This window comes from Passer domesticus, chromosome 18, assembly GCF_036417665.1.
Source record: "Passer domesticus isolate bPasDom1 chromosome 18, bPasDom1.hap1, whole genome shotgun sequence".
Lineage (NCBI taxonomy): Eukaryota > Metazoa > Chordata > Aves > Passeriformes > Passeridae > Passer > Passer domesticus.
Window position 1 is genome coordinate 3,924,198 of NC_087491.1, and position 26,292 is coordinate 3,950,489.

Genomic DNA, 26,292 nt, shown 5'->3' on the forward strand with positions numbered 1-26,292 from the left:
GCCTGGGATAACCACTTGCTGTGGCACTGGGATCACTTAGAGCCTGCCCTAAATGACCTTATTTACAGCATATCTTCCTACAGAAGCTCTCCTGTCCCAAGGAGGGGTGGGTGGCAGCAGGTGCTCCTGTTGGCTCGAGCACTGCCCATTGGATCTGGAGCTGTCCAGTGGCTGCAGGCAGCAGAGCAGGTGGTGTGTGGTTCCCTGGGTGGTGGCCTCTCTCCCCCAGAAGATCACACATTCCAAGGTAACAGCCTCTCAGCCTGTCCCATCTACACTTCACTCTTGTTTCCACAGGGGTCCTGACAGCTGGAGAGCACAACTTTCCCTTCCAGTTCCTGCTGCCAGGTAAGATGTGGCTGAAGGCCCTTCCCTGCAAACCTTGGATTTTGCATACACTTCCAGTTCAGAAACTGGCCTGGCTCAGCCTTATGACCTCTTCTTTCTCTCTCAACTCCAGCTTCTGCTCCTACATCATTTGAAGGCCCTTTTGGCAAGGTCCTGCATCAGGTGAAAGCTGTGATAGACACACCTCGCTTCTCCAAGGACTACAAATGCAACAAGATCTTCTACGTTCTCTGCCCTCTCAACCTGAACGACATCCCTGACATCGAGGTAAGAATGAGGAGGGGCATGGCTGGAAATACCAACACTTCAGCTCTTGTCCTTGTCCTGCTGTCTGAGGAGTCACTGAGTGGCTGGACAGCTCTGACTGCGTGCTGTGACTGTGCAAGAGCAGGACAAGGACTCCTCATCTCTCCTGCCTTGCTGTCAATACCTACTCCAGGTGATTTCTGACCCTTGTGTGTGTTGCTCTGAAAGGTTTATCTGAATTTTTAGTATGCAGAGAGATATGTTGGCCAACAGCTTCAGGTGCTTGGAGACACTTGGGTCTGGGGAATTTGCTTTGGAGAGGAAAGCAACTAATAGGACAGTAGAACTGTGGGGCTGTCTGTGGCATTGCCATGTTGCTGGTTCTTTGCATCCTCTTAGAAGCAAATATTTCTGCTTGTGTGTTTTGAACCCTTGAGTGTTTTCCCAGAGGCTCTCTGACTCCCTTGAGCCAACACCTCTGTCTCTGCCGTCCTGCAGCAGCCCAACACCATGTCCATCACCAAGAAGTTCAACTACAAGCTTGTGAAAAGTGGCAACATTGTCCTGACAGCCACGTCTGACCTGAAGGGCTACATCGTGGGCCAGGCCATCCAGCTCCGCACAGACATCGAGAACAAGTCCGGCCGCGACACCGGCGCTGTGGTGGCCAGTCTGCTCCAGGTGGGTGCCCAGTGGGGCCATTCTCTGCCTTGGCTGCTGCTCCATCCCAGGGAGGCCTCTGTGAAACTGGGGCAGCGAGGAGACAAATCTCCACCTCTGGTCCTGTCTGCCTTCCTGGGGAAGGAAGACCTAGAACTTGTCTTGCTTATCCCTGCTGAGTCTGTCACACAACAGTGGGTATTCCTGCTCTGGAACATGCCCCTCACGTCTGTGCTTGTTTGACAAAGCAGTTGGGTGGGGTTGTGTCCTGGCTTATGTTTGTGGGAGACAGAAGACCACCTGCATCCTCTGAGCCAGCTGTGTTTCCTCCTGTCTGTGCAGAAAGTGGCCTACAAATCCAAGCGCTGGATTTACGACCTGAGGACCATCGCCGAGGTGGAAGGCTCAGGGGTGAAAGCCTGGAAACATGCAGAATGGAAGGAGCAGATCCTGGTTCCAGCACTGCCACAGTCCATTCTGCAGGGCTGCAGCCTCATCCACATTGACTACTACATCCAGGTGAGTACACACATGGCTCTGTGCCCCCTCCCAGGCTGAGCAGTGTGGTCTGGGTGGTCCAGGCATCAGGTGAACCTTCCCACTGCCATGTACAATGAGGATGCCACTGTTTTCCCTTCTCTTCCAGGTTTCCCTCAAGTCTCCAGAGGTTTCTGTCACTCTCCCCATCTACATTGGAAACATTGCTGTGAACAGGGTCCCGCTGAGCCCCTCCCGCTCCATCCAGCACATCCCATCTGTGGTGGTCCCCAGTGCCCCCCCAGAGGAAGAGGAGGCTGCCAGTGGCTATCACCCCATGGACAATGTCTCCATCCCCACCAAAAGCCATTCCCAGCAGCAGCCCTTTAGCTACGCCCCAGGACTGAGCTTCCAGGAGATTCGGGCGGACTCGGAGCAGACGGGCTCCCCAAACCACCCCACACTCTGCCTGTCCACGGGAGCCACTGTCCCCTACTACGCTGAGGGGAACGTGGTGCCTGTCCCCACAGCCAGCTCACTCATCCTGCCCCCAGAGTACAGCACGTGGGGATACCCCTACGGTGAGCAGCGCTCCTGGGATCTGCAGCTGGGGGGAAACAGCTCCTACCAGCACTCTGTGCTAGCTGTGAACTGCTGGGAACTGGGGATTCAGTCAGTCTGCTGCAGGCTGCTGTCAAGAGGGGATTGTGACATCTCTCTGCCTGCTTTAGCCTCTGGAGGAGTCCCCTCTTCCAGCTGTAAAAGCCAGCTGTCCTTCCCACATCCACGCCCATGCCTGCCCTGGGCTCTTCGTGAGAGGATCTCCCTGTTCTTAAAAGAGCTTTCAGCCTCCCACTGATAGAAAAGCTTCTTGGCTTGTGGTGAGGCTGGTGGGAGCATAGCCAGGAAAATGATGTCACTGAAATCTTCTGTCTGACTTGGAGTGGGCCTGCAGCTGGTCTGAAGCTGTGGGGGTGGGAGCTGAGAAAGTGTCCAGGGTGGAGCAGCTCAGGGAAATCCCAGCGTGCTGGATTCCTGCAGCCATGCTGGGGCGGCAGGGCCAGCAGGGTGTGCTGGGTTCTGGAGCTGTGCTGGGGTGGCAGGGCCAGCAGGGTGTGCTGGGTTCCTTCAGCCATGCTGGGGTGACAATGCCAGCAGGGTGTGCTGGGCTCCTGGAGCTGTGCTGGGTTCTGGAGCTGTGCTGGGGTGGCAGGGCCAGCAGGGTGTGTTAGCACACTTGTACCCAAATCAGCCCCTCTCTCTGCACTGGGGTAACAGAACACTCCATGTGCTACTTCAGCCCTGGGTTTGGGCACACAGAGCACGAGTGATCTGGAGGTGCTGGAAGACAGGAGGATGCTTGGGAAAGAAAGGGAGGAACAGAACAGGAGTGTGACGTGGTGACTTTAACCTCCGTGGGCATCAGGGCAGGGATGGGACTGACTGGCTCAAATCCTACAAACCCCCTGTACCTCAGCTGGGCAGGCAGTGGGGCCCTGGCAGGGAGAGTGTGTTGGTGGGTTGCTTCACTCTGCACTGGGTTGCACAGACTGGGGTGAAGGGAACCTCCCAAACGCCCACCATAACCTCTCTCATTCTTCCTTTCCCCACAGAGGCACCTCCATCCTACGAGCAGAGCTGCAGCAGTGCCAACTCCAGCATCAGCAATGGCAATTAGCCCCCCCTGCTCCGACCCCGCCGGCGCTGCCCACCCTGGCACCACGGGGCACTCGCCTGTGGCAAAGTCTGGTACAGCACAAGGCGTCTTCTTGTCTCTCTGGCTGCTTTGGGGGGGAACTGCCACATCCCAGCCTGGGCTTTTTAAGTCTTTTTCTAGGGAGGGGGTAAAAAACCAAAAAGGGCAGCCAGAGCAGCCTGCATGCGTGTAGGAGAGGTCTGGGGAACTGAACAGTCTCCTGCTGCTGCACCAAGTGCTGGAGAGCTGGATGTGGCCCTGGGCCCTGGGCAGCAGCCTGTTCCAGTACTGTAGTCAACACTAACTGCTTTACTATCAAAGCACCTGCGATGCCTTATCTGAAACGCTCCTGACTTGGCACAGCTCCACTCTAAGGGAAGGCTGGGCTGTGTGGACTTGCTCTCCTCTTTTAGGGGCTGTGTGCACTCCACAAATGGTTTTGACAGCCCTTACTCCTTGTCCTCAGAGGTCCTAAGGGTAGCAGGAGGTTTCTTGGAGTAAGCAGGTTTGGAAGGTCAGGGACTTTAAAAAAGCCAAAAGCACAAGCCCTCGCTGTACCTGAGCTGTGGAGGAGTGACTGGCAGTGTGAGTGGCCATGGGCACAAGGGGGGCTTGTGGGGGCACTTGCTGATAAGCCCTGGTGAGCTCTGGGGAAGATCCTGGTGTAGGATGGGGTGCCCTTTTCCAGCACGGGTGGCTTTTCCCCACAGAGCCCTGTGGGACACAGCCCACCCTTGCTCACTGCTGGGCCCTGGCACACAGGACAGCAGCACGGCTCACTCTGGAGCATGGGGACCACACTCCATGTCCCTGCAGGGTGCCCTCTCCTCCCAGGCTGCAGTTATGTGACCATCAATCACAACAGTCTGTCTGATGCTACCTCTGAATCTGCCGGTGGGTCCCTCCCCTCTGGGCCCCTCTCCGTGGGGCTGTCCCTGGGAATGCTGTCCCTGGGAATGCTGTCCCTGCCCTGGCAGCCCACAAGGGTGCTGGGCCAGGGGCCTGTGGTGGCACTGGTTTGCTGTGTGTCCCCTGGGCCTGAGCAGAATGTGACAATGAACACAGCCTGTGTGGGAGCTCAGCCTCCGCTGCACCCGGCAGTGGGGGGAACAAGCTGGGTTTTCTTGCCACTTTTCTTTTGCGCTTTTTCCCCCCACACACCTTGTTTAGCTGGTTTAGCATTGACTGCCCAAGCTGAGGAAACCACAAGCCATGTCCCTCAGAGCCACAGGTGCCCAGCCAGGCTGCAGTTGTGGCCTCCAGACCTCTGGCACCTCAGAGCTGTCCCCACATGGCCCCAGGCTGGGCAGGCAACACCTGACAGACCTTTAGGAGCATTTCCAGCCGCTGCCTCCTTGCTCAGCCACCTCCACACTCCCTTCAGGCAGCTGGGACAGGCCCTGCTTTGCACTCTTTCTTTGCAAATGCTTTTTTATTTTATTTTTTTTAAGCATTGAACTGCTTTAAGGGTAGTGTAGCAAAGGTGCCGTTCTGAGCAGTGCTGGCACAACATGCACCGATGATGATAGAGTGATTGTCATTGTCCCTGAATATATATAAATATATATATATATATATGAGATGAAGTTGTTTTTAATGATTGAATTCAGAACTACAAATTTTAATGCTGTATTTAATAAATTATTCTATGAGAAATGCTGTGCTTTTTCATCCATTTCTGATGCTGATCCATGTGCCTGTTCATGCCAAATCAGGAATGCACCTTGCTGATTTCTTACAAAATGAAGTTTTTTTGCTCTCACCAGGAAGGGTGGTGAACTCTGCCAAGGCAGCTTGGGGAAAACAAACACGGTGTGGCCTGACCACAGTGCCAGGCTCTTAATTCCACATGGCTGGGGGGAATTTGGCCCCACGTGGGATTGGCTCTGGAGAGAGCAGCCACTGCACTGCTGCATTCCAGGCCCTGTGTCCTGAAGCCAGGATTTGTCCAAGTGACCCAGGAGTCCTGGGCAGTGCTCACTGCTGGAAGAGAGGAGGTGGAGAGCAGACTCTGCCTTTAGGAGGATGGAGTTGGCATAGCCAAGGTCTGGCTGGAAAGGCTGGAGACCACCAGCCCCAGCCCTCTCCTAAAGAGCCATCTGGAATGAACTTCTTGAAAGTGGAAGAAGGCTCCTCCCCACAACCAACTTTGATCACCCCATGGCTGAAGCATGCAGGTGATGCCTAAATGTCACTGCAGGTAGCCTGGGGTGTGATCTGTGTCTCAGACACAAAGATCCTTCCTCATTCTCTTCTCAGCTTACACTTCTGCCCAGCTCCCATGGTTCAGACTCTCCTTTGTCGGGTGGTCCAGCCTGCCATGAGCAGCATTCTTCATCCACAATGGGCCAAAGGCAGATATAGCTCTTCCCCAGTGCTCTTCCTCTTCCTCCCACTTGGCTGAACCTGTCTTGCCTGAGGTCTGCAGCTCCTGTGGCCTTTCTTGCTGTAGGCTGTGCAAATCCTTGAACCCAAATCCCTTCCACACCCCTGGAAAAATTCCTATGAGCTGTCAGTGCTTCTGGACCTGCTGGGTTGGGCTGCAGGCTCCTGACCCAGCCAGGCTCTGGGAGAGGCAGGGAGGGCTGGGGGCACGACTGGTCTGCCAGCTCCTCCATCCCCGGGGCTGAGCTGCTGCTGATGTGTCCAGCCCATGTTCCTTGGCTGGAAAATGGGATTGCTCTTTGGTTGCTGTGGCCAGAGCCACTGGGCTGTTTTTCCAGACTCCCAGCCAGGATCTGTCCTCCTTGTTCCACCTTTGTTTTGGGGAATGTCCTTGTTCCACCTTTGTTTTGGGGAATGTCCTTATTCCACCTTTGTTTGGGAATGGCCCATCCATGGTGGAGGCTGTGGAGGAGGGAGCCTCACCCAGTGCTGTGCCCTGTCTGTGCAGTGCTCCTGTGCACCTCAGCTCGCTCTCCCAAATTATGTTTGCTACAAACTGGTCTTTGGGCCTCTTGCACTTTGCAAAGCACGGAGCAAATGGGGACACTCTTGTCTGGTGAGGAGTTCCATCACCACCAGCAGGAAGGAGCTGGAGCTACACCTCAGGGTGGTTTTCATCTTTTTGGAGGCCAGGGCTGCTCCCCAGCCCAGCTGCTGTGCAGGGCCCCTCTCAGCCCTGTGAGGTGGCTCTGGCCAGGGTGCACCCAGGGCTGTCTCTGAGCAGCCTCGTTGTGCAGGAGAATTGACATAGCAAGTGACAATCAGTGCTTTCCAACCCTCCTGCCCTGCCTTGGCTGTGCAGAGAAGTGAAACCTGTCACAAAGAGCCTGGCTGATGTTTATGGAGCCCTTTGAAATGGGCCAGGACTGCAGGATGGAGGGGTTGGTTCACCTCTCCTTGAGCCCCCCTGCAGGCACTGTCAGCAGGTCCTTGGCGAGGGCTTTGGATGTGGAGCAAAGCCAGTATTTGGGTTTGGATTTGGGGTTGAGTTTGGACTCTCCCTCTCCAGAGAGGATCAACCCCTCTGTGCACAGCCGCTCTGGCTTCCACCCCTTAGGGAGCTCCTTTAGGCCCTTGATCATCCCTCCCTCCTCTTGCTGAACACTGAAATAAAGAGGAAAAGCCATTTTTTCTGATCACAGCTCTAGGGAAAGAACTTCAGCATGTAAGGATTCATTCAAATTCCTGGCTCAGATTTTTGAAGCAATTGTTTTTGAGTTTGTTTGAAATGGGGAGGGAGAGCAGTGGGGCAAGAGAGAAGTTTGTGAGTTAATAGTTTCCAAACTTGGCGTTCATTGGAAAACACCAAAAACATCATCAGTTCTTTTTGTTTCTTTCCCCTGTTACTTTTATGTCCTTCATGGATTTGTTCTTTTCCTGCTCTGCACACATTTCACCTCCATATCTTTGGTATTTTGAATGTTGTTTGTGTCCTAAACTAAACTCTGCTTTGGCATTTGCTGTCCCGCTGCCTGCAGGAGATGGGGAAAGGGGAGTTGGGGGATGCAAAGTCTCTTCTTTCTTTTGGACAATGAGTCTTTTTTAGCTTTCCACTGAACTTCCAGGAGTTTTGTAGAAATAAATATTTTCTGCTAGGACGTTTTCCTGTGGAGCCATTACAAGACAGGAGATACAGGGTGTTCTAGGCTCCATTTGGGTTTTATTCTATATTTTAAAAAATTTGCAACTATCTGCAACAGGAATGTCCCATCCTTCCTCCCCAAGAGAGACTGGCAGGGTAAAACCCACAAAACTTGTGCCCTTTCTTGTACCACTACTCATGGCTGTAATTCTTTATTCCTGTGGTTCTCTTTACAGATTTTGGGGGTTTTATACAAAAATTTGTGATGGCTCTGTACAACCTAAGACTTCTGTGCAATTTCTAACTGGGTTTTGAAATGTAAACTCACAGTTTTCCATGTTTACCACGGCTTCTGGGGAGTATTTTTGTCCTGGGTTTTAACCCCCCAAATGTAAAGAACTGGAAAAATGTAAATAAAGATGATCTTTTTTAAGACCAAGGGTAGTTTGCTCTGGGTATGTGATGATCATAAATGATACCTCAGCTGTCTGGATGCTGAGACCTGATGGTGAGAAGTGGTTCAGGGCTGTCAGTGGAGGCATCCCCACTGGAGCTGGAGCTTGGAACCTGGTTTGGAAATGAGGTTAAAGCAAAGCCGCGGCTCCTGCGGCTCGGCAGGGGAATGGCTGGGGTGGGAGGGCCCTGCTGGGCTGAAGGAGCTGTTGCTCGCTCCCATGGTGAATCACAGAATCATGGAATATCCTGAGCTGGAACGGACCCACAAAGATCATCCATCCCCGTCCCTGCACCAACCCCACCCTGGGCATCCCTGGCAGCGCTGTCCAAAGGCTCCTGGAGCTCTGGCAGCCTCGGGGCCGTGCCCATTCCCTGGGGAGCCTGGGCAGTGCCAGCACCCTCTGGGGGAAGAACCTTTCCCTGATTTCCAGCCTAAAATCTCCCCCGCCGCAGCTCCGCGGGCAGGTGCCGCTGGAAGGAAGCGCCGGGGCGCTGGGGTTGTGCTCTTCCTGCCGGCCGGAATCCCAGGATGTGCAGCTGCGGCTCCGCTCGCCCGGCTCGGGCGGGAGAGGGCGATGTCCGCCCGGCTGGAGCGAGGCGGCTCCGGCTGCCCGGCCGAGCCCGCAGCCCTGTCCGGGAAAGCAGGGAGCGCTGGCACGGCACGGCCCGGCCCGGCCTGGCCCCGCTGCCCTTCGCTCAGGATGGCTTTGAAGCGGACAAGAGCCGTGGCCGGTGGTGATGGGCTGCAAAAACTTTGTGCGTTCCTGCTTATCTCGGCTTCTTTTGGGAGCCTCTCCCCATCCTGATGGCTTGGGGAGGTTTGTCCCAGTGACCGCTGCGTCCGTGTCCATCTGGGAAAGGCAGAGCTGCAGCGAACGCTGGACAGGAGCCACCAGGGCCCGTCCCCATGCGCGGCTGGCCCCGGCCACCGCCCCCATCCCTGTCCCGGCGCCACCCGGCGTGCCGGCTCTGGTTTGTGGGAGCAGGGATGAAGGCAGGGAATTCCCAACATCCCACGTGAGGCTGGATGGCGATGCTGGCATCCCCAGTGCGGGGTGGGGTGATGCTGGCATCCCCAGTACAGGATGGGGTGCTGGTGGCACCCCCAGTACAGGATGGGGCAATGCTGGCACCCCCAGTACAGGATGGGGTGCTGGTGGCACCCCCAGTACAGGATGGGGCAATGCTGGCACCCCCAGTACAGGATGGGAAGATGCTGGGCACCTCCAGTACAGGATGGGAAGATGCTGGCACCCCCAGTACAGGATGGGGTGCTGGTGGCACCCCCAGTACAGGATGGGGCGATGCTGGCATCCCCAGTACAGAATGGGAAGATGCTGGGCACCCCAGTACAGGATGGGAAGATGCTGGCATCCCCAGTACAGGATGGGAAGATGCTGGGCACCCCAGTACAGGATGGGAAGATGCTGGCATCCCCAGTACAGGATGGGAAGATGCTGGGCATCCCCAGTACAGGATGGGGTGATGCTGGCACCCCCAGTACAGAATGGGAAGATGCTGGGCACCCCCAGTACAGGATGGGAAGATGCTGGGCACCCCAGTACAGGATGGGAAGATGCTGGCATCCCCAGTACAGGATGGGAAGATGCTGGGCACCCCCAGTACAGGATGGGAAGATGCTGGCACCCCCAGTACAGGGTGGGGTGATGCTGATGGCACCTCCAGTACAGGATGGGGCGATGTCCAGGCTGCCCCCGGCCCTTGCTGGAGCAGAGGGCTCCAGAGGTGGCTCTTTCTGCGGGGAGCAGTCGCCCCATCCCGGGGGGACGCCAGGGGAAGGACACCCGCCCCGCCACCCTCCTCCTCCTCAGCCCATCCGCCGGCAGCGAGGGGACGCCCGGGGCCCCTCCGTGTCCCCACCGAGCGGGAGGGGCCGCGCCGGGGGCTCCGCGGGGACGCTGCCACGGCCGGGGGTTCTCTGGGGGGTTGGTTAATTAATTAATTAACGAGCTGCTGCTGCCAAACGGAGGGAGCGGCTGCTCTGAGGGCACGGAGCGGGCCCAGCCCCGGGGACTCTTATTTTGACCGCGGCGCTGCCGGGCCGCGCTCCGGGGCCGCCGCCTCCTTCCCCTGCCGGGCCGGCGGCGCCCGCGGCGGCCCCGCGGCTCCTCACGGTGCCCTGGGGGCTCGCCCGAGGCTCCGAGCGGCCTTGGGAGCCTCCCGGGGTCCCGCACACACCGCCGAGTGCCTCCGCTCCCCGGCCCCCGCGGGGTCTGCAGGGGCCGGCTGGGCCGGTGGGGACCGGCCCGGCGTGACCTGAGGGACACACAGGGTGACCTGAGGGACACACAGCCCTGGGTGACAGGGAGGGACACACAGGGTGACCTGAGGGACACACAGCCCTGGGTGACAGGGAGGGACACACAGGGTGACCTGAGGGACACACAGGGTGATCAGGAGGGACACACAGCCCTGGGTGACAGGGAGGGACACACAGGGTGGCCGGAGGCACACACAGCCCTGGGTGACAGGGAGGGACACACAGGGTGACCAGGAGGGACACACAGGGTGACCTGAGGGACACACAGCCCTGGGTGACCGGAGGGACACACAGGGTGGCCGGAGGCACACACAGCCCGGGAGGGCCCCGCTGGGCCGCTCCGGTGGAGCTGCGGCGCTGTGCCGTCCCAGGCTGTCCCACAGCCCGGCTCGCCGCGGTGTGAGGGCAGCGCCATCCCCGGGGCAGTCAGTGCACCGGGACAGCGACAGCGACAGCCCCGGAGCTGGCACAGCTGTGCCAGGAGTGTCCGGGGGCTGCAGCTCTGGGACGGCAGCGGATAATCCCGGCTGTGCCAGCGCCCCGCCAGGGCTCCCCACCCGGAGCTCTGCAGGGCGAGAGATTCCCTGGAAAGCACAGTGGGAGCCCTCAGGGGGAAGGACCCACCAGGATCACCCATCCCACCCTGTCCCTGCCCAGACCCCCCAGCAACCCCACCCTGGGCATCCCTGGCAGCGCTGGCCAAAGGCTCCTGGAGCTCTGGCAGCCTCGGGGCCGTGCCCATTCCCTGGGGAGCCTGGGCAGTGCCAGCACCCTCTGGGGGAAGAGCCTTGCCCTGAGCTCCAGCCTGAGCTGCCCTGGCCCAGCCCCAGCCGTGCCCTGGCTCCTGTCCCTGTCCCAGAGCAGAGATGGGAGCTGCCCCTCGGGAGGAGCTGGAGCAGGAGTGTCCATTTGCCCACTCAGAGGAGCGAGGTGTCAGCTGGGGCTGCAGGAGCGCGGCCTGAGGGCCGAGGGATGGGGTCTGTCCCTCCAGAGAGCAGATAAGGAATGTGTAAATTGTCTTCAGAGCACTCAAAGGCTCGTGTTTCTCTCCAAAAAACACAGATTTCCCCGTCCAAGAGGCTGGTGCAGCAACACCTGCCCATCCCTGTGTCTCCCTGGGACAGGTGTCACTTCCTCAGGGTGGCTTCTGATGCAGCTGTGGGGCCAAGGAACCCTTGCAGGTGTTTATCTCCCCCCTTGTGCTATTTTCTGCTTTACTGGAGAGCTGTAAAAGGGATAATTGTTTTACAATCATGGGTTTAGGGCCTGGGCATTGGGAGGGGCCCTGTGGGGTTTGGGAGGGTTGAAGCTGTTGTGGATGCTTGAGGTGTGGGAAGGGGAGTGAAGAGGCTGAAGGGCCCCACCCCTCTGTGGGGCAGAGCCAGGGCAAGCTGCTCCCTCTGCCCCATCCCTGTCTTTAGGTGACAGACATCAAAAACCTTGCACAAACTGGGCTGAAATGACCCAAAAGTGGGAGCAGCTAAAAAAGGAGGAGATTTCCAACCTTTTGGCAGAAAAGACAGAGGGGCATTTTGATGCTTTCCGGGGTTTTTGTGGGGATTTTATTTTTATGTAGGTTTTTGGCAAGCTGTGCCGCTGAAAGTTTGGGAAGCTCATGATGCCTTCAGCTGGGAGCGGCGGCTGCTCTTCCCCCGCGCTCTGGGGGTGTGCGGGGGACTCGGGGGTCTTGGCAGGATCAGTGAGGCGCCGCGGTTTGTGGCAGCCGGTGCGGGGAGCGCCGGCTCCGTCCCCGGCCCCGCGCTGTCCCCGTGTCACCGCAGCGCCATCCCCGCCCGGCTGTACGGCACCGCCCGACGGGCGCCGCCATGACGCCGTACGGACAGCGGGGCCCCTGGGGGCCGCCATGCTGCCGCGCGCATGCGCCGTGCTCGGCCGAGAGTCTCCATTGAGAAGAATGAGGGGCAAGGGGCGGAGCCAAGGCGCGAGGAGCCGCCGGGGGGGCGGGGCTGCGCTCCGGGGCTCCGGCCATGGCCACAGTGGATGCCGAGGTGAGTGAGAGCGGCGGCGTCCATCTACCCGGGCGGGGGGAAGGAAGATGGGGGAGCGTCGAGTGGTATCGCCCAGGGCCAGGCGGGTTCTGTCGGAGGCCGGGAGGGGGGCCGTGCCCCCGCCGCCCCATGGTTCAGTCCAACTCCTCTGAGGGGAAGAATGTGGGAGCTGCTGCCATTGTGTGTAGGGGGGCCCGGGACTCTGTATAAGTTACACCCCTCCACGGCGAGTCAGTGGTATGTGCCATACAGATTCCGGGGCTCCCCCCAATGGGAGCGAGTGCGTGTGGCGGAGGCGGGCGGGGGGAGCGGCGGCGCCGCCATCCACGTTCCGGGGCCGCCCCATGCGGCGGGGCGGCGCTGGCGCGGCTCCATGCAGAGTCCGGGGCCCGGCCGGGCGCGGCGGCGGCGGGGCGGTGCTATGAGCCATGCAGGGTGCGGGGCGGCGGCGGGCGGGAGCCATGCAGGGTGCGGGGCCCGCGGGCGGGAGGAGCCGGGGCCGCGCGTCCCGGGGGAGCCGGCTCGGCGCTTGGGCTGCCGCTCCTCGGGGACACGGCAGCGCTCCCGTGCCCGCCCCGAGCCGCGCCGGGCGAGTGCCGTCCGTGAGGGAACGGCTGGGGTCGGAGGGGACCTGGGGGTGCAGGGCCAGGCAGGGACACCGCCCGCCAGCCTGGCCCGGGACACTGCAGGGACACCGGGGCAGCCACAGCAGCGCGGTGCCCGCCGGGCTCGGGACACCGGCCCCGCAGCCCCGGAGAGCGGGCACTGCCGTGGGGCGGCAGCCGGGGCTGTGGCCGTGCCCGGGGCTGCTGCGGCTCAGCCTCCTGCCCCGGCCGGGCAGAATGGAAACTTGTCCCGGTCTGTGCCCCCGGTGAGCGCTGGAGAGCAGCTGGGCCGGCTGTGCACTGAGAGAGCCGCCAGGTGATGAGTGACACAGGTGTGCATCGCACACGGGCTGTGACAAGGGTGTGCAGTGTACAGCAATACAGGTGTGCGGTGTACAGAGACTGTCACACAGGTGTGAAGTTGTACAGAGGCTCTCATACAGGTGTGCATCACACACAGACTGTAATCGAGGTGTGCATCGTACACAGAGTGTAATCGAGGTGTGCAGTGTACAGAGGCTGTCACACAGGTGTGCATCACACACAGACTGTAATGGAGGTGTGCAGCTGTACAGGGACTGTCATACAGGTGTGCATCGTACACAGGCTGTCATACAGGTGTGCACTCGTGTGTGGACTGTCATACAGGTGTGCATCGTACACGGAGTGTCATACAGGTGTGAAGTTCTACAGAGGCTGTCACACAGGTGTGCATCACACACAGACTGTAATGGAGGTGTGCAGTGTACAGGGACTGTCATACAGGTGTGCATCATACACAGACTAATACAAACGTACACTCATGTAGGGACTGTAATAATATTTGACTGTAAGCTCAAGGTGTACAGTTGTACAGAGACTGTCATACAGGTATGCATTGTGCACAGGCTGTAATACAGGTGTACCTTTGTACACAGACTATAATACAGGTGTGCGCTGTACACAGACTGTGATCCAGGTGTGCATAATTCTCAGGCTGTCATACAGGTGTGCACTGTACACAGACTGTCACACAGGTGTGCATTGTGCACAGGTTATAACACAGGTGTTCATTTGCACACAGACTATAGTACAGGTGTGCACTGTACACAGTAATACAGGTGTACAGTCATACACAGGCTATAATACAGGTGTGCACGTGTGTACAGGCTGTCATACAGGTGTGCATCACTGTCAGACTGTCACACAGGTGTGCACAGCCTGTGATCCAGCTGTGCATCACTCACAGAGTGACCCAGGTGCACACTCGTGTACAGACCCGCTGGAGCTTGTGCCCACAGCCAGGTGAGGTCACTGCTCTGGCTGCCCAGCTGTGCCAGGCTGGCTGCTGCCTTTCCCAGCTCTCTCTGCAGTGCCTCGTTGGCAGGGCTGTGCTCTGGCCTGGGCTGTCTGCCCCGTGTGGGGTGAGGTTTGTGGCACGGCCACGCAGGTGACACTGGCAGTGCTTTGGAAGTGCTGCAGACAGCTTGGATTTATTCCTCAGGCAGGATTCCCATCATTTTTGCTGGGAGATTGGCCAAGGTTTCCTTTACGTTTTCTGTTCCATCCCAGCTGGCCTGGTCCTGCTGCCTTTCCCTGGTGCTTTTGCAGAGCATGAGTGTTAATTTTTCCCTGTGACAGAGGAATCAGCCTCTGTGACTCCGTGGTCCAGTTTTGCTTCCAGGAGAGTGGCACGGCTGTAACTGGGGCAGGAGCTGGCTCATAGCTCATCAACTCCTCATGCACAGGTCAGTCCTAACCCTGCAGACACACAGGTTTTATTTTGGGAAGCATCTCCAGGGGCCCTGGCTAGGTCTGCCCTGTGACAGAGCTTTAAGAACTCTGCTCTCCGAGTCAGGCAGAGTATCCCCAGATGTTGCTGTGGATTATGGGGAGGGAGCAGTGACTCATTTGGAGTTTAATTCCTCCCCTCCCCCATGAACTCAGCTCTGTCTGAGGCCAGATCTTGCTTATACCCCTCTGAGGCCACAGGGGAGGAAGTTGGTGTAACTCAGGCTGGAATGTGGGGATGGAGGAGAAGCTCTTTGCTTCCCCAGTGCTGATGTGGGAGAGCAAGGAAAAACATCCCACGTCCACGGTGTTCTGCCAAGTGCAAGATGGAATTGTTTCACTGGTTAAGAGAGGTGCAGAGGTGTGTTTTTGGGAGGAGATCCTTACTCCCAGCAAAGAGCTGGGAGGGAGTGGGCAGGTTGGGAAGGTGATGTCTGTGTGTCTGCAGGGAGTGCCCCAACTCTGCTGGCAGCCACTGAACTCCAGACAAAACTCCAGACAAAACTCCAACTCCCACTCTAGAACAGCTTCTTGCCAGATCTGAGTGTTGATGGCTGAGGGAGGATCTCTTTAAACCCCAAGTTCTTGCTAAATCCTGTGAACTTCAGTTGTTGTTCTCTTCTGTTACCTGCCCCAGGTGATCTCTGCGTTGGGGAGTGGCTGTGCTACAGTCCTTAGGTGCAGTAACCACAAGGCTGCAGAAAAATCTGATTTTGCTGTTGGATTTCTTTAGTAGATGTCTTATATCCAGTCCAGTTTGGGGTTGTTATGTGCTTCAGACCTCCTGCACTAAAGTTTAAACTTCAAGGAACTGAGATTTGAGGAACTGAGGCTCGCTCAGCCAGCATGTATGATGGTGCATGTTCATCAGATTTGATGCTGCCCCTCCAGTTTGCATCAGTTTGCTGGAGAGCTGCCCTTGTGTTTGTGTTCTTCCCAAAACACTTGTTTGGTGCAGTCTGAAGTTCAGGCCGTGATGTTTTTCCTGGGCTCGTGGTGACCTGGGGAGGCTGGTGCAGGAAGCGAGGTGCGTGTGTGGCTTTGAGTGAAGTGGTTCCCTTAGAAGCCACGCTGCATTTTTCATCATTTTTCTTCCCTTCTGTCTGTTCAGATCTGTAAAATCTCTCTTCTGGAGGTGCAGCTTTGATCTCTAAAGCGACGAGCTGGCAGAGCGGGCAGAATTCCTGGCTGGGGATCTGGGATGGGCTCAGCACCAGCAGCTCCCTGTGCTGGGTCTGGGTCTGGGATGGGCTCAGCACCAGCAGCTCCCTGTGCTGGGGTTGGGTCTGGGATGGGCTCAGCACCAGCAGCTCCCTGTGCTGGGGTTGGGTCTGGGATGGGCTCAGCACCAGCAGCTCCCTGTGCTGGGTGGGGATCTGGGATGGGCTCAGCACCAGGAGCTCCCCAGGCTGGGTCTGGGATGGGCTCAGCACCAGCAGCTCCCTGTGCTGGGTCTGGGTCTGGGATGGGCTCAGCACCAGCAGCTCCCTGTGCCAGGGCTGAGCAGTTCTCAGCTCAGCTGTGATGCTGAGGCTTCTCTCTGGTTTTGGTCCTGCCTCTCATCCCCTCCAGCCGGCGCTGGGAGCTCCCTGAGCCCCCTGCCAGCTCAGTCACCTCCCCACGACACCAAGGGCCAGCATTTCCCTGGCTCTGCCTGGAGAGAGGCTCCTGCAGCAGGTGCTGAGTGCAGGAGGGGTGCCAGGAGCAGCCAGGAGCTGGGAGCAGTGAGCAGGGAGGAGCTGCAGATTCCCACTCTGTGTCTGCCAGGTGTCGCACCACCCAGCTCTGCTTCCAGGCCTGCCCTCCCTCCTTCCCTCCTGCCAGTCAGGAGAGGCCTCTGTGGTTTTTAATTCACATCTCATTTCAGTCACTTATCTCAGGAAGAGCTGGTGGATTTTAAACCCCAGCACCCCTCCTTGGGGCTGTGTCCTGCAGGGCAGCTGCTTCCCCAGGGATCCCTGAGGTGTGTTCACCCCACACTGAACACACACAACACCCCTGTGTTTCACTTGTGTTACATTTCTCCTGGGGCACCAGGTTAATACATTTTAATTGTGTCTTTGGACAGAAAAATAAGTTGTTGGGTTTTTTTTTTTTCCCCTCTCTGATACTCATGAGGCAGTTTTAGAACTTTTCTGAAGAAGGGAGGTTACTTTGTTAACAAGATTATAATTGCACACATCCCTGGCCCTGGCAAAGTCTTATCCTGTGTCAAATAGGTGCTAACTTTTATTTTTTCCATGAATTCTCACATGTTGCGGGTTGGCAAAGGCCTGTGGGGAACTCATCCTTTTCTTCCATCTAGAGAAACTTTAAATAATAACATAATGAGCAAATGCGACTTGTGAAGCTTTAAGAAAGCCTTAGAAGTGCCCTTCAGCTGTGCTAAGCTGATGTGACTGAGCCAATGTGACTGAAGAGAGCATCTGAAGAACATTTTGTCAGTCAAGGCAGAATCAAAGGCCTGGGTTATACTTTAAATAAACTCTTCCAATATAATTATGCTGGCTGGAGAGAATGATTTTTCATTTCTTCTTGCTGAAATTGTAATAAAAGTCCTTGCTGTGGATGCAGCTTTATTAGTTTAGAGGTGATCCCAGACCAAGGTGGCTTATTTTTTGCTTTTCAAAGCAGAGCCTTGGTCTCGGTTTGAGGAGTTTTGCCCACTTAGTTCTCTGTCCACGAATACAAAGGAATTGTTCTCCCACTGCTGTGTCAGCAGAAGCCCTGGGAGAGATGCAGTTACCAGCAAAAAGCCCAACAGCAACAAGCAGAAGAAGCAGCTCCTCTGTGGAGGGATGTGGAGCTGGATCCCTTCCCTGGGAGCAGCTGAGTGAGGAGGGCACAGCATCCCTGAGCTGGTCCTGGGTGTCCATTCCAGTGTGCAGAGGGCAGCTGTGCTGGAGCAGTCTGAGCCTTGCTCCTCAGCAGCTTCCCTGTGCTCTGTCCCTTCCCCTCTCCACCCCAGAAGTGCTCTTCCCTGTGGGAATGGATTTATAGCAATTCTCAGACCTGGCAGAGGGCTCACATAGTATGCACCTGTATGCAAACCTTAAGGTAAGAAATGAAATCTCCTATAAATCCATTTCCCACACTTCCCCTCTTGCTTTTCCCTGGCAAAGTGCTGGTTTGGGTCTCTGCATCCCAGAGAAGGAGGAGGTGAGAGGGGATTGTGTTTGGTGAGAGCTTCAAGGAGTCTGTTTGGGTGCTCCAAGACATGTTTTGGAGAGTTCTCTCTTCCTGATTATTGTGGAAGCCACAGGGCACCACGGAGCTCAGCCAGCTGTGTGTGGATCACATGGAACAGGGAGCAGTCCTGTGAGTCTGTGCTCCCTTGATGTGGGGCTGTGTGGGCAGGGACATCCCATTGCTGATGGCTGGAGTCTGGCTGAAGTGGTAAAGTGAATGCAACAGGGAATGAAGAGCTTGGTGTGGCCCTCCTAGCTCTGGGAAGATCATAAACCCAGAATAAACCATCTTTGGAAGAACGCTCAGTGTGGTATTGCTGTGTCCAAAACAGAAAAGCTTTTCGAAGCTTTTCTGCTTTTAAGTAAAACTTTGTAGCATAGCAAAGTATCCAGCACATCCTCTTTTCCTGTAGGAAATGTTACTCCAAGAGGATTCCTGTTTCCTTAATGCCCAGTGCAATCCTCACCATTGTTTTGCCATTTGCTTCTGTCTCAGCCTGGGTTTCCATCTGGGATGGTTCAAAGCTGCTCCTGACTCATGGCACACGCAAATCCTGAGCCAGGTGAGCCCACCTGAGCTGTCTGGGGCTGCCTTGGGGTGGGGATGGGCTATTCAATATTAATCCATCCTTTTCAGTGTCTCCTTCTGGCAGGAGAGCTCTCTGAGGCAGTGTCAGTTCAGGACAGGGAGATGCTGAGTGGCAGAGCAGAAAATTCAGGTCCACTTCTGTTTGCATAAGGCTGATCATCCTGCAGAGCCAGCACATGGACAGGGAGGAAATTTGCAGGTGGTGCAGCTGGGGAGGAAGTGAATATGGAGCAAGATAACCAGGCTGACATGGATAAACCCAAAATAAAGCCAGGTAAGTGACTGAGCGTTCCAGGAAAATGTGGAATTTTGCAAACAGGGATAAAAATAACAGCAGTGATTAAATATCCTTGGGTCAGCTGGGCCAGAACCTGCTCCAGAAGGTGCTGTGAGCTCAGTACAACATTTACAGCAGCAGCAGGACCAGGAGCTGAGCTGAGTGGGGATCAGAGGTGCCCAAAGATGGCCCAGGTCGTTCCCTGTGCTGTGGGCAGAGCCAGTCCAGGAGCCCTGGGAAGCTGCAGCAGCACTGCCTGCCCCTGCTGCCCTCGGTGGTGGGAAGAGGAGGAGTGAGGTGTTTATTGCTTCTGGGGACAGCCAGGAGGAGCCTGATGGGCTGAGCCATCCCTGGAGAAGGGAGCAGGGCACAGGGCACCTCTGTGGAGAGGGGATGGCACTCCAGGTGTCTGAGCTGCAACAGGCTGTGCTGGGGCCTTGATTATGGAGAAAGTTGTTCAGAGTGCTGCTTCAGGCTTTTAATTAATTTGGAACTCAAGTGCAGATGTGGATTTGAGCATGTTGTCTTGCAAAAGGGAGCCCTGATCTCCCCAGGCTCTTGGCCATGACCTGCAGGTGCATTTGAGTACAGCCCTGAGAGCAATGAAATACATATTTCCCTCCTTCTTTTCATTTTTAAGCATCAGCTCCTGTTTTCTTGAGAATCTGAGCTACCTTCTTCCTCTCCAGTTGCATATTTCCAATCCTTGCAGTTTCAGAGGAAGTTTTAATAGGTAATTTCTCCCACAGGCTCAAAGCCAGAAGGCAAATTACCCCAATGCTTTATCCAGCTTCAGTGGGAATTGGGGATGTTTCATACTGCTGACCCAGAGCATTCAGAAGCTCTGCTTCTCTCAAAAATCGTAATATTGTTTCAAGAAGTGGGAAATTAAACATGCACATGGTAGAAGACTTAGAAAGGATTAATGGGTTTCAAAATTACATGCTTCATCCAGCTGCTGATTTGGGAATTGAAAGTATGCTTGTTACAGAATTGGGAGGGAGGTACTGAAACGTGGTGTTCCTCTGCATCCAGTGAATGCAAATATCCCAAATCTGTGATTCCAAAGCCTTGCCCACTTGCCAGACTGACTCCAGGTCTGATGCTGGATTAGCTCAGCCCAGGTGGGAGCAGCTGGGTGGAAAAACCCTCTGTATATTTTATTTTGTCTTCCTTGTAGTTTAATTTCTCCTCTTGATTACCTCAGCTCCTGGGGTGTCACCCAAAGCAGGTTTTTTGGCTGCTTTGACTGAAGTTCATCCCCTGTGTGTGAGTTTTGCTTTAGGCACATGGAAGGTGCTGGAGGCTCCTCTCGGCTCCTCCTGCCTTGTGAGGAGGATTTGAGATCTGATTTGGGGCAGCACCTCCAGCCTGGAGGTCACTGGGACCTGCACTTGCATTTTTGGGACCTGGGAAATTGTCTTCTTGTTTTGGTGCATTTCCTATGTCCACTGAGGTTGGCAGCAAATTTGCAGCCTGTCAAGTGTGGGTTTGGAGGTGTAAAGAAGAGAATATTTGTATTTGGGAGGTGAAAGTATTGACAATGGACTGGGAGCTGGTTTGTGTGGTTCCATGTAGGTTCCTGCCAGTTTGCACATAAACCTCCAGATTATGAGAATCTAAAACATGAGTCTGAATATTTTATTAATTGAAGAGTATTATTAATATTTGATGGCTTAAATCAACACCCAGAAGGCTCTGCAGAAAGCACCATTGCTGAACTGGTAACCAAGACATGAGGTGCTTTTAATTGCAAACTTCTTTGTAATGGCTTTTGTTCGCTCTGTGCTTTAAATGTTAAGGGTCTGTGAATCCCATAGATTAGAAATCCTTTTGTTCTTTGGATTAGGAAGGGTGTTCTTTAGTTTTGCTGGGCTGGATTCAGATTGGTGCTTTAATGCCTTCTTAATATGCAAAGGTGATTGTTTGTAAGGTGTCCTGTCGGGCCTGGAGGTGAATCTGGAATGTTTAATCCTTTTTGCCACTCTGAGGACAAACAAGGACTGTTCCTTTAAAGATGGCCCTCGGATGAGCTGGAATATTTCCTCTTGCTGGAGTGCCAGCTCCGGGAGCATGTGTGGAGAGGTGAGGTGAAGGTCCTGCCTGTCCTTTGCTCCACATCCCCCTGCAGCAGGGAGATGCCAGCAGCGAGCAGACAGACAAACTGCAGCTCTGTCTGCTTTGAATTTGGGAATTCACAGCGCCAGGAGCTGCCGGCGTGCAGCGTTGGGAAAGGCCAGCGAGGGGGGATCATATTCTGTCTTTTATTTCCACTCTGGTTTCTAGGAGCTGCGAGTTGTATTTCTTGTGGGCTTTTTTTCAAGATTTTTTAAAGATTTCTGCCACACACAGTGAACTCCATGCCTGTCTTGCACTTCTTCTGGGTTTTTATTGTGAGTTTTGTTGTTTCCTTCCCTGTAGAATGTGCCCTTTGTGCTGCTGATCTGGTTATGTTCTTGTGTTTCTAGGAGTTTGCCTTTGATAAGAGCACGTTGGTATTAATCATTTATGGCTTTTATTAAAACCTTATTGGTTTGATGTTTTCTCAGCCTTCCAGACTGCCCTCACAGAGGCTGCTTTATAGACATCATTTATCTCCTGCCCCTGGCTGACAGCAGCCCCAAATTTTCCCTCCTCCTGCAGATGCTGGTGCTTTGTGCAGGGAGGACGTGCACGTTGTGTGGCTGCTGCTGCTGGGATTGTGGCTCCTGTGTGGGCTGGAATTGGGCTTTGAGGCTGTGTCAGTGACATGAGACACACGGATTGTCCCCATCCCTGTCCCCATCCCCATCCCATCCCCATCCCCATCCCATCCCCATCCCCATCCCATCCCCAGCCAGGGTCTGGCTCAGGTACCGACCCGGTGTGACCCCAGGGCTGTGCAGGAGGAGGAGAAGGGCAGGAGGTGATGAGGAATGAGGCTCTTCTGTCAGGTCTGGGCCCTGGCCAGTGCTGGCAAGTTTCAGCAGCCAACTTGCCTTTCTTCACCGGGCCTTTGTTCCCAGCCACGCTTCCCATGAAAGGCAGGAGCAGCGCCTGCTCCATTGGCTGCAGGAATCCTCCTCCCCACACAGCCCTGCAGGGGATCAGCCCCGGGGCTGCCTTGGGGCTGGGAGCCCCAGGCTGCCACTTGTGGGGTGCCCGAGCTGCCTCTGTGACAGAGAACCAGCTGGGAGGGGGCATTTCCATTGTATGCCTTGGGATGAGCCTCAGCACCCTGTGCCTCTTTGGGGTGGGCAAACCACAAGGAAATGGCTCGGATATTCCCAGTGAGCTCCCGAGAACAGGGAGGTTTGGGCTGGTCCTCCCCTCTCGTGACCCAGCAGCTCGAGGCCGGCGTGGGCAGAGCTGCAGAATTTGCAGACGTGGCCAAAGAGCTGCAGGAGGAGGAGGAGGAGGCCCCGTGTCTGTGTGTATTTATACTCTGCATGCCCAGGGATAGCCAAAACTCTTCTTTAAATGACCAAAACTCCACAAGTGGAAGTTGGCGTGGGGCTCTGAGAGTGCCTCCTGATGCAACAGTGTCTGCTCCAAAGAGATGTGACTGCTTGCTGTGTCCCGGTGACTCAGAGCCCTCCCTGCCCCATGGTGATGCTGATGCAGTTGCTGATCCCTGCCAAAGCAAGCAGTCCACACAAGGAGATTGGACAGCAGTCCCTGCCCCCCTGCTGGGTGCTCGTTAACATTTCCTTGCCGATGTATTATTAATTAAGCTAATTTTTATTGCCCTGTAAGTGTGGAGGGTGCTTTGCAAACACAGAGCTTGTGTCCCAGGGCTCCTGCAGCATGGTCCCATGTGTGAAATGAGGCTTGGACTGGTGGTTGAGTGCTGAGGAAAGGTAAATCTATGGGTTTGGCTTTCTTTTTCCTCTCTTAGCAGCTGCCTGGCTTCATGTCTGGGGCTGGTCAGTGTGGTGCTGTCTGAGCAGAGGGCTGAGGAAATGCTGTCTGTGCAGAATTAGTGCAGACAGACAATAGGACTTAAGTGCAAGCAGAATTTGCATCATTGACCCTCCATACTGCAAATTACCCAGTCTGGAATATTATATTAAAAAGAGTTTTGGGACCTGATCCAAACCTAGAGAAGTCAGGGAGGGATTTGCCTTCAGCTGCAGTGAGAGCAGCCTCCCTGCAGGGTACCCGGGCAATGGGGCAGGCAGCAGCTTAAACAAAAGAAGTTAAAAGAAGTGTCCAGGCAAGGCTGGTTGAGGTTTTGCTGCCTGTGGTGCTTTTCCCAGCTGTAAAACAGAGGTAATTTTTTCCCAAAGTTCAAAGGCCTGACTTGGTGTTGGAAGCCTTTAACTGGAATTGTTGAAGAACTGCTGAATATTAATTTTTGAATGTAGAGATTATCTTGATTAGGTAAGAGATGGCGAGTTACATAAGGGTCACTATTTTATATGCTCTGGTTTTTGGCTTTATTCCTTGAGATCATGGCCAGGCCTGATGAAGGGAATAGAAGACTTCTAGAAGCACTTTGTAAAGTATGAACTATTTGTGATCAAAGCCAGTGGGACTCTGAAGGTCCAGCTTCTCATCTTTGGACTTGTGATAGCAGCCTTGGATTCACCTTGAAAATGGGACCTGTGATCTTTCATATGTTCTTATTTCGTTCTTAAATTAGGCTAATGCATCCTGTTCCAGCCAATGCAATTATTAACAAACTTGGGCAATTATGACATCTATTGTGCAGACATTCTGTGCTCCTTGCTAGGAAAAATACACTTCTAATAAACAAATCCACTTTGACAACCTGTCAAGGACTTTTCTAAAGTAAAATTGAAGAGTTACCTCAGTGACCTTTCTTTCCTGTTCTGTTGTGTTTGGGTTTTTTATGTGGTCTTGCAGGAGCACAGCAGCTGCAGCTGGGGCTCAGGCCTGGTTTCAGAGGGCAGGGGAGTGCAGGAAAGCAGGGAGGGGATCCCAAGGCTGGATCCCCCCCAGCATCCCCAGCCCTGCTGTCTCACAGTGCAGGATCCTCCCAGCCACAGGCTGCATCAGGCCTTGCAGAAACCCTGGAAAAGCTCTGCTCTCTTGGTTGGTTCAGCTCTTTTTAGTTTTTTTTTTTTAAATGAGAAAAAGCCCTGAATGTTTTGGCACAAATTCTCAATGCTTTCTTTTATTCCACGTGTGACAAACTGATGTGGTTGCTCAGCCTGGGTAGGATCCACTCCATCGTGGGTTGCCACCAGGAGTTGAAGGCAGATCTTAAATCCTACTTAAACCTCCCTCTCCAGCAGATCAGCTTTGTTTGGCTCTGGGCACAGGAGTGGGAAGGAGTGTGTTGTATTCAGTACTAGAAGTTAAATTGTATGGAAGGAAAATCAGCCAGGATTGTTTTCTCACTGCATTATCAGAACTGTGTGAAGGTTTGGCCAACGGAGGGTTGTGCTAACTGGAAATATCCCTGTGTGTCACATCATCCAGGGAGGACAGGAGGAGGAAAGAGAGGGTGTCCTGCCTCTGCCAGACATTCCCTGCTCCTGGGTGTCCCAACAGAGTGTTCTTCCCTTGCTGCCTGGGGACTGAGAGACACAGGCCACCTCTGCAAGGGAATTCCCAGGAAAATGGGCAACCACAGAATCACTGGATCAGTCAGGCTGGAAGGACCACAGTGGCTCATCAGGCCCATTTCTTTCTGTGGGAATTCTTGAATCAAAATGATTGTTAATCTCCATGTGAGTTGAGCAGTGAGTTTTGCCAAGCTGAGTTTCAGAGCTAATCCCCTGTACCCACTGCCATTATCTGGGTGCTGTGTCTCCTCCCCTGAGCTGCCCAGCTGTGCTGTGGCACTGGCACATCTGTCCCTCCCCACAGGAGGCTGTATCACCTCCCTGCCTGCTGGGCTGGGCAGCTTCTGGGAGGAGCAGTTAACATCTCTGTCTTTTCTAGTGCATCCTCTGAGTTGCTGATGTGACTGCAGCAGCTTCTCCAGGGATATGGTGCCCAAAATCAGTTTAAAACCCCTTTCCTTGCCCTGACAGCCCCCAGGGGTGTGATGAGGGATCTACCTGTGGCATGGGTTGTTTCTATGAGCACAATTCCATGGGGGAATAGCCCGTGGTCAGGGCAGACCCAAAGTAGGAGGAAGAGGAGTGGGGCAGCGCTGCTGAAGGCTCTGCTCTGGAGTTACCCAACAAGGCCAGACTGGTGGGTTTGGGACTTGCAAACATTAATGCATCAGAGCAATAATTACTAACCATGATGGTAGTACAGTTCCAGAGCATTCAGCAGTGCAGGGAGAGCTGTTTGTGGTGGCACAGGCACTGGGAGCAGGCTGCAGGTCCAGCCCTGGCTGTGTTGGAGGTGAGAGCCATGCCTCCATCCAGGAATGCTGCCTCACAACTCTGTGTGGGTGTCTTGGATGGCTTGAACGTGGCTGCAGTTTTTGCTGGCTAAATTAGCCTTCCTGAGTGAAGTGAGCTGCTCCCATAGCATAAAGATCATTTTGGATGGGCTCCTGGGCTCCTCCCAGCCCTCCTCAGCAGAGCAGGAAGAAGCAGATGTGACGTGTTTTCCCCTCAGTTACTGGTTTTATCCATTGGAATTAATTGACAGGATGATCATGGCAGCTCCTTTGCATGCTGAAAGCAATGACTATTAATGCAGATTGTGTTTGTATAATGATGATACCCAGGTTGAAGCTCTTTGTGGGAAGTTTTGGGGCACAGCCACATTGGTATCAGCACATTCAGGCAGGAGAGCATTTATCTTGGCCTAACTTTGACCTGTTTCAACAGAACTGTCATGTATAGAGGTGCCTTTATCAGGGATGGCTGAAAATATGCCAAAATTGTGAATGGACCAGTCTTCAGGTCCTTGGATTAGTTTACTTCTTTTTTTACATTACACAGTTCCAGCATTTGTCATTCTGTCTGTTTGAATTCTTGTATTTTTCTGTGGTTTTTGTTGTAACAGGTCAAATGGGGAAGAAGCTATTTTGGAATTGAGAGGCTGGGCTGGAGGTGCCAGTTGAGGTGGGGCTGGAGCCCATCCCAGTGCCCTGCTCTGTGTGCCATGGGCAAGGTGCATTGCTGAGCAGCTCCGAGGGGACAGGGATTCCCCAGAGCTGGGAGCAGGCACGAGGAGGCCCCTGAGCCCTGGCACTGGGCTGGTTTGGAAGGTCACAGCCATGGGTAGCAGGGCTTGGGTCAGGCTGCAGCAAAGCCTTCAGTTTTCCTCAGGTGTGGAGTCTCCCTGAGCAACCTTGGTCCTGTGTTCCCAGGGCCAGGCTGGTTCTGCTGCTGGGATCCTCACAGTTCGTGTGATTTCTCCACCTCTGAATTTTAATCCAGAGGGGGGAATAAATACTGTTCATCCTCTTTGCTGCTTGTTCTGTAACCTGTGCAGGTGGTCACAAGGAGCTGAGGCCAGCTCTGAACCAGGCTTTGAGCCTCACTTCCCTGGAGCTGGTCCTGTCTTTGCTCATTTTCATAATCCACCCTGAGCATTTTTGTGTCTTCATCAGCTTCACTGATGAAGGATTTGCTTGAGCTTTGAAAAAATTTTTTTTTGCTTTTTATACTTCAAGCCAGACACCTCCAGGACTTTTGCTGCTGTTGCTTAGTTTGTGTGAGTGGTTTGTACTCCCATGGAGCAAATATGACTCCTGCAAGGGGCTCCCTTTCCTCTCAGAGCCTTCTGGAAGCTGTTGGCAGAACCA

General features: G+C 54.7%; 2 protein-coding genes across 4 annotated transcripts in view; both read left to right on the top strand.

Moving 5' to 3' along the window:
* The window catches only part of ARRDC1 (arrestin domain containing 1), a 37,720-nt gene extending 29,827 nt beyond the window's left edge, over positions 1–7,893 (top strand). The window contains exons 3-8 of the mRNA XM_064393369.1: positions 298–348; positions 461–615; positions 1,093–1,275; positions 1,597–1,773; positions 1,901–2,312; positions 3,345–7,893. Of these exons, the coding sequence (XP_064249439.1) occupies positions 298–348; positions 461–615; positions 1,093–1,275; positions 1,597–1,773; positions 1,901–2,312; positions 3,345–3,409 (1,043 nt within the window). The 3' untranslated portion in view covers positions 3,410–7,893. The remainder of the gene's footprint in view (positions 1–297; positions 349–460; positions 616–1,092; positions 1,276–1,596; positions 1,774–1,900; positions 2,313–3,344) is intronic.
* A 4,234-nt stretch (positions 7,894–12,127) lies between these two features.
* The window catches only part of LOC135283316 (histone-lysine N-methyltransferase EHMT1-like), a 117,957-nt gene continuing 103,792 nt past the window's right edge, over positions 12,128–26,292 (top strand). Inside the window, exon 1 of one of the 3 annotated variants that reach the window (XM_064393965.1) lies at positions 12,128–12,200. In XM_064393965.1, coding sequence (XP_064250035.1) covers positions 12,180–12,200 — 21 coding nt within the window. In that variant the 5' untranslated portion in view covers positions 12,128–12,179. Of the gene's footprint in view, positions 12,201–18,447; positions 18,627–26,292 lie in introns of those variants that run through there. The other 2 variants (XM_064393963.1, XM_064393975.1) reach the window with 2 other exon arrangements.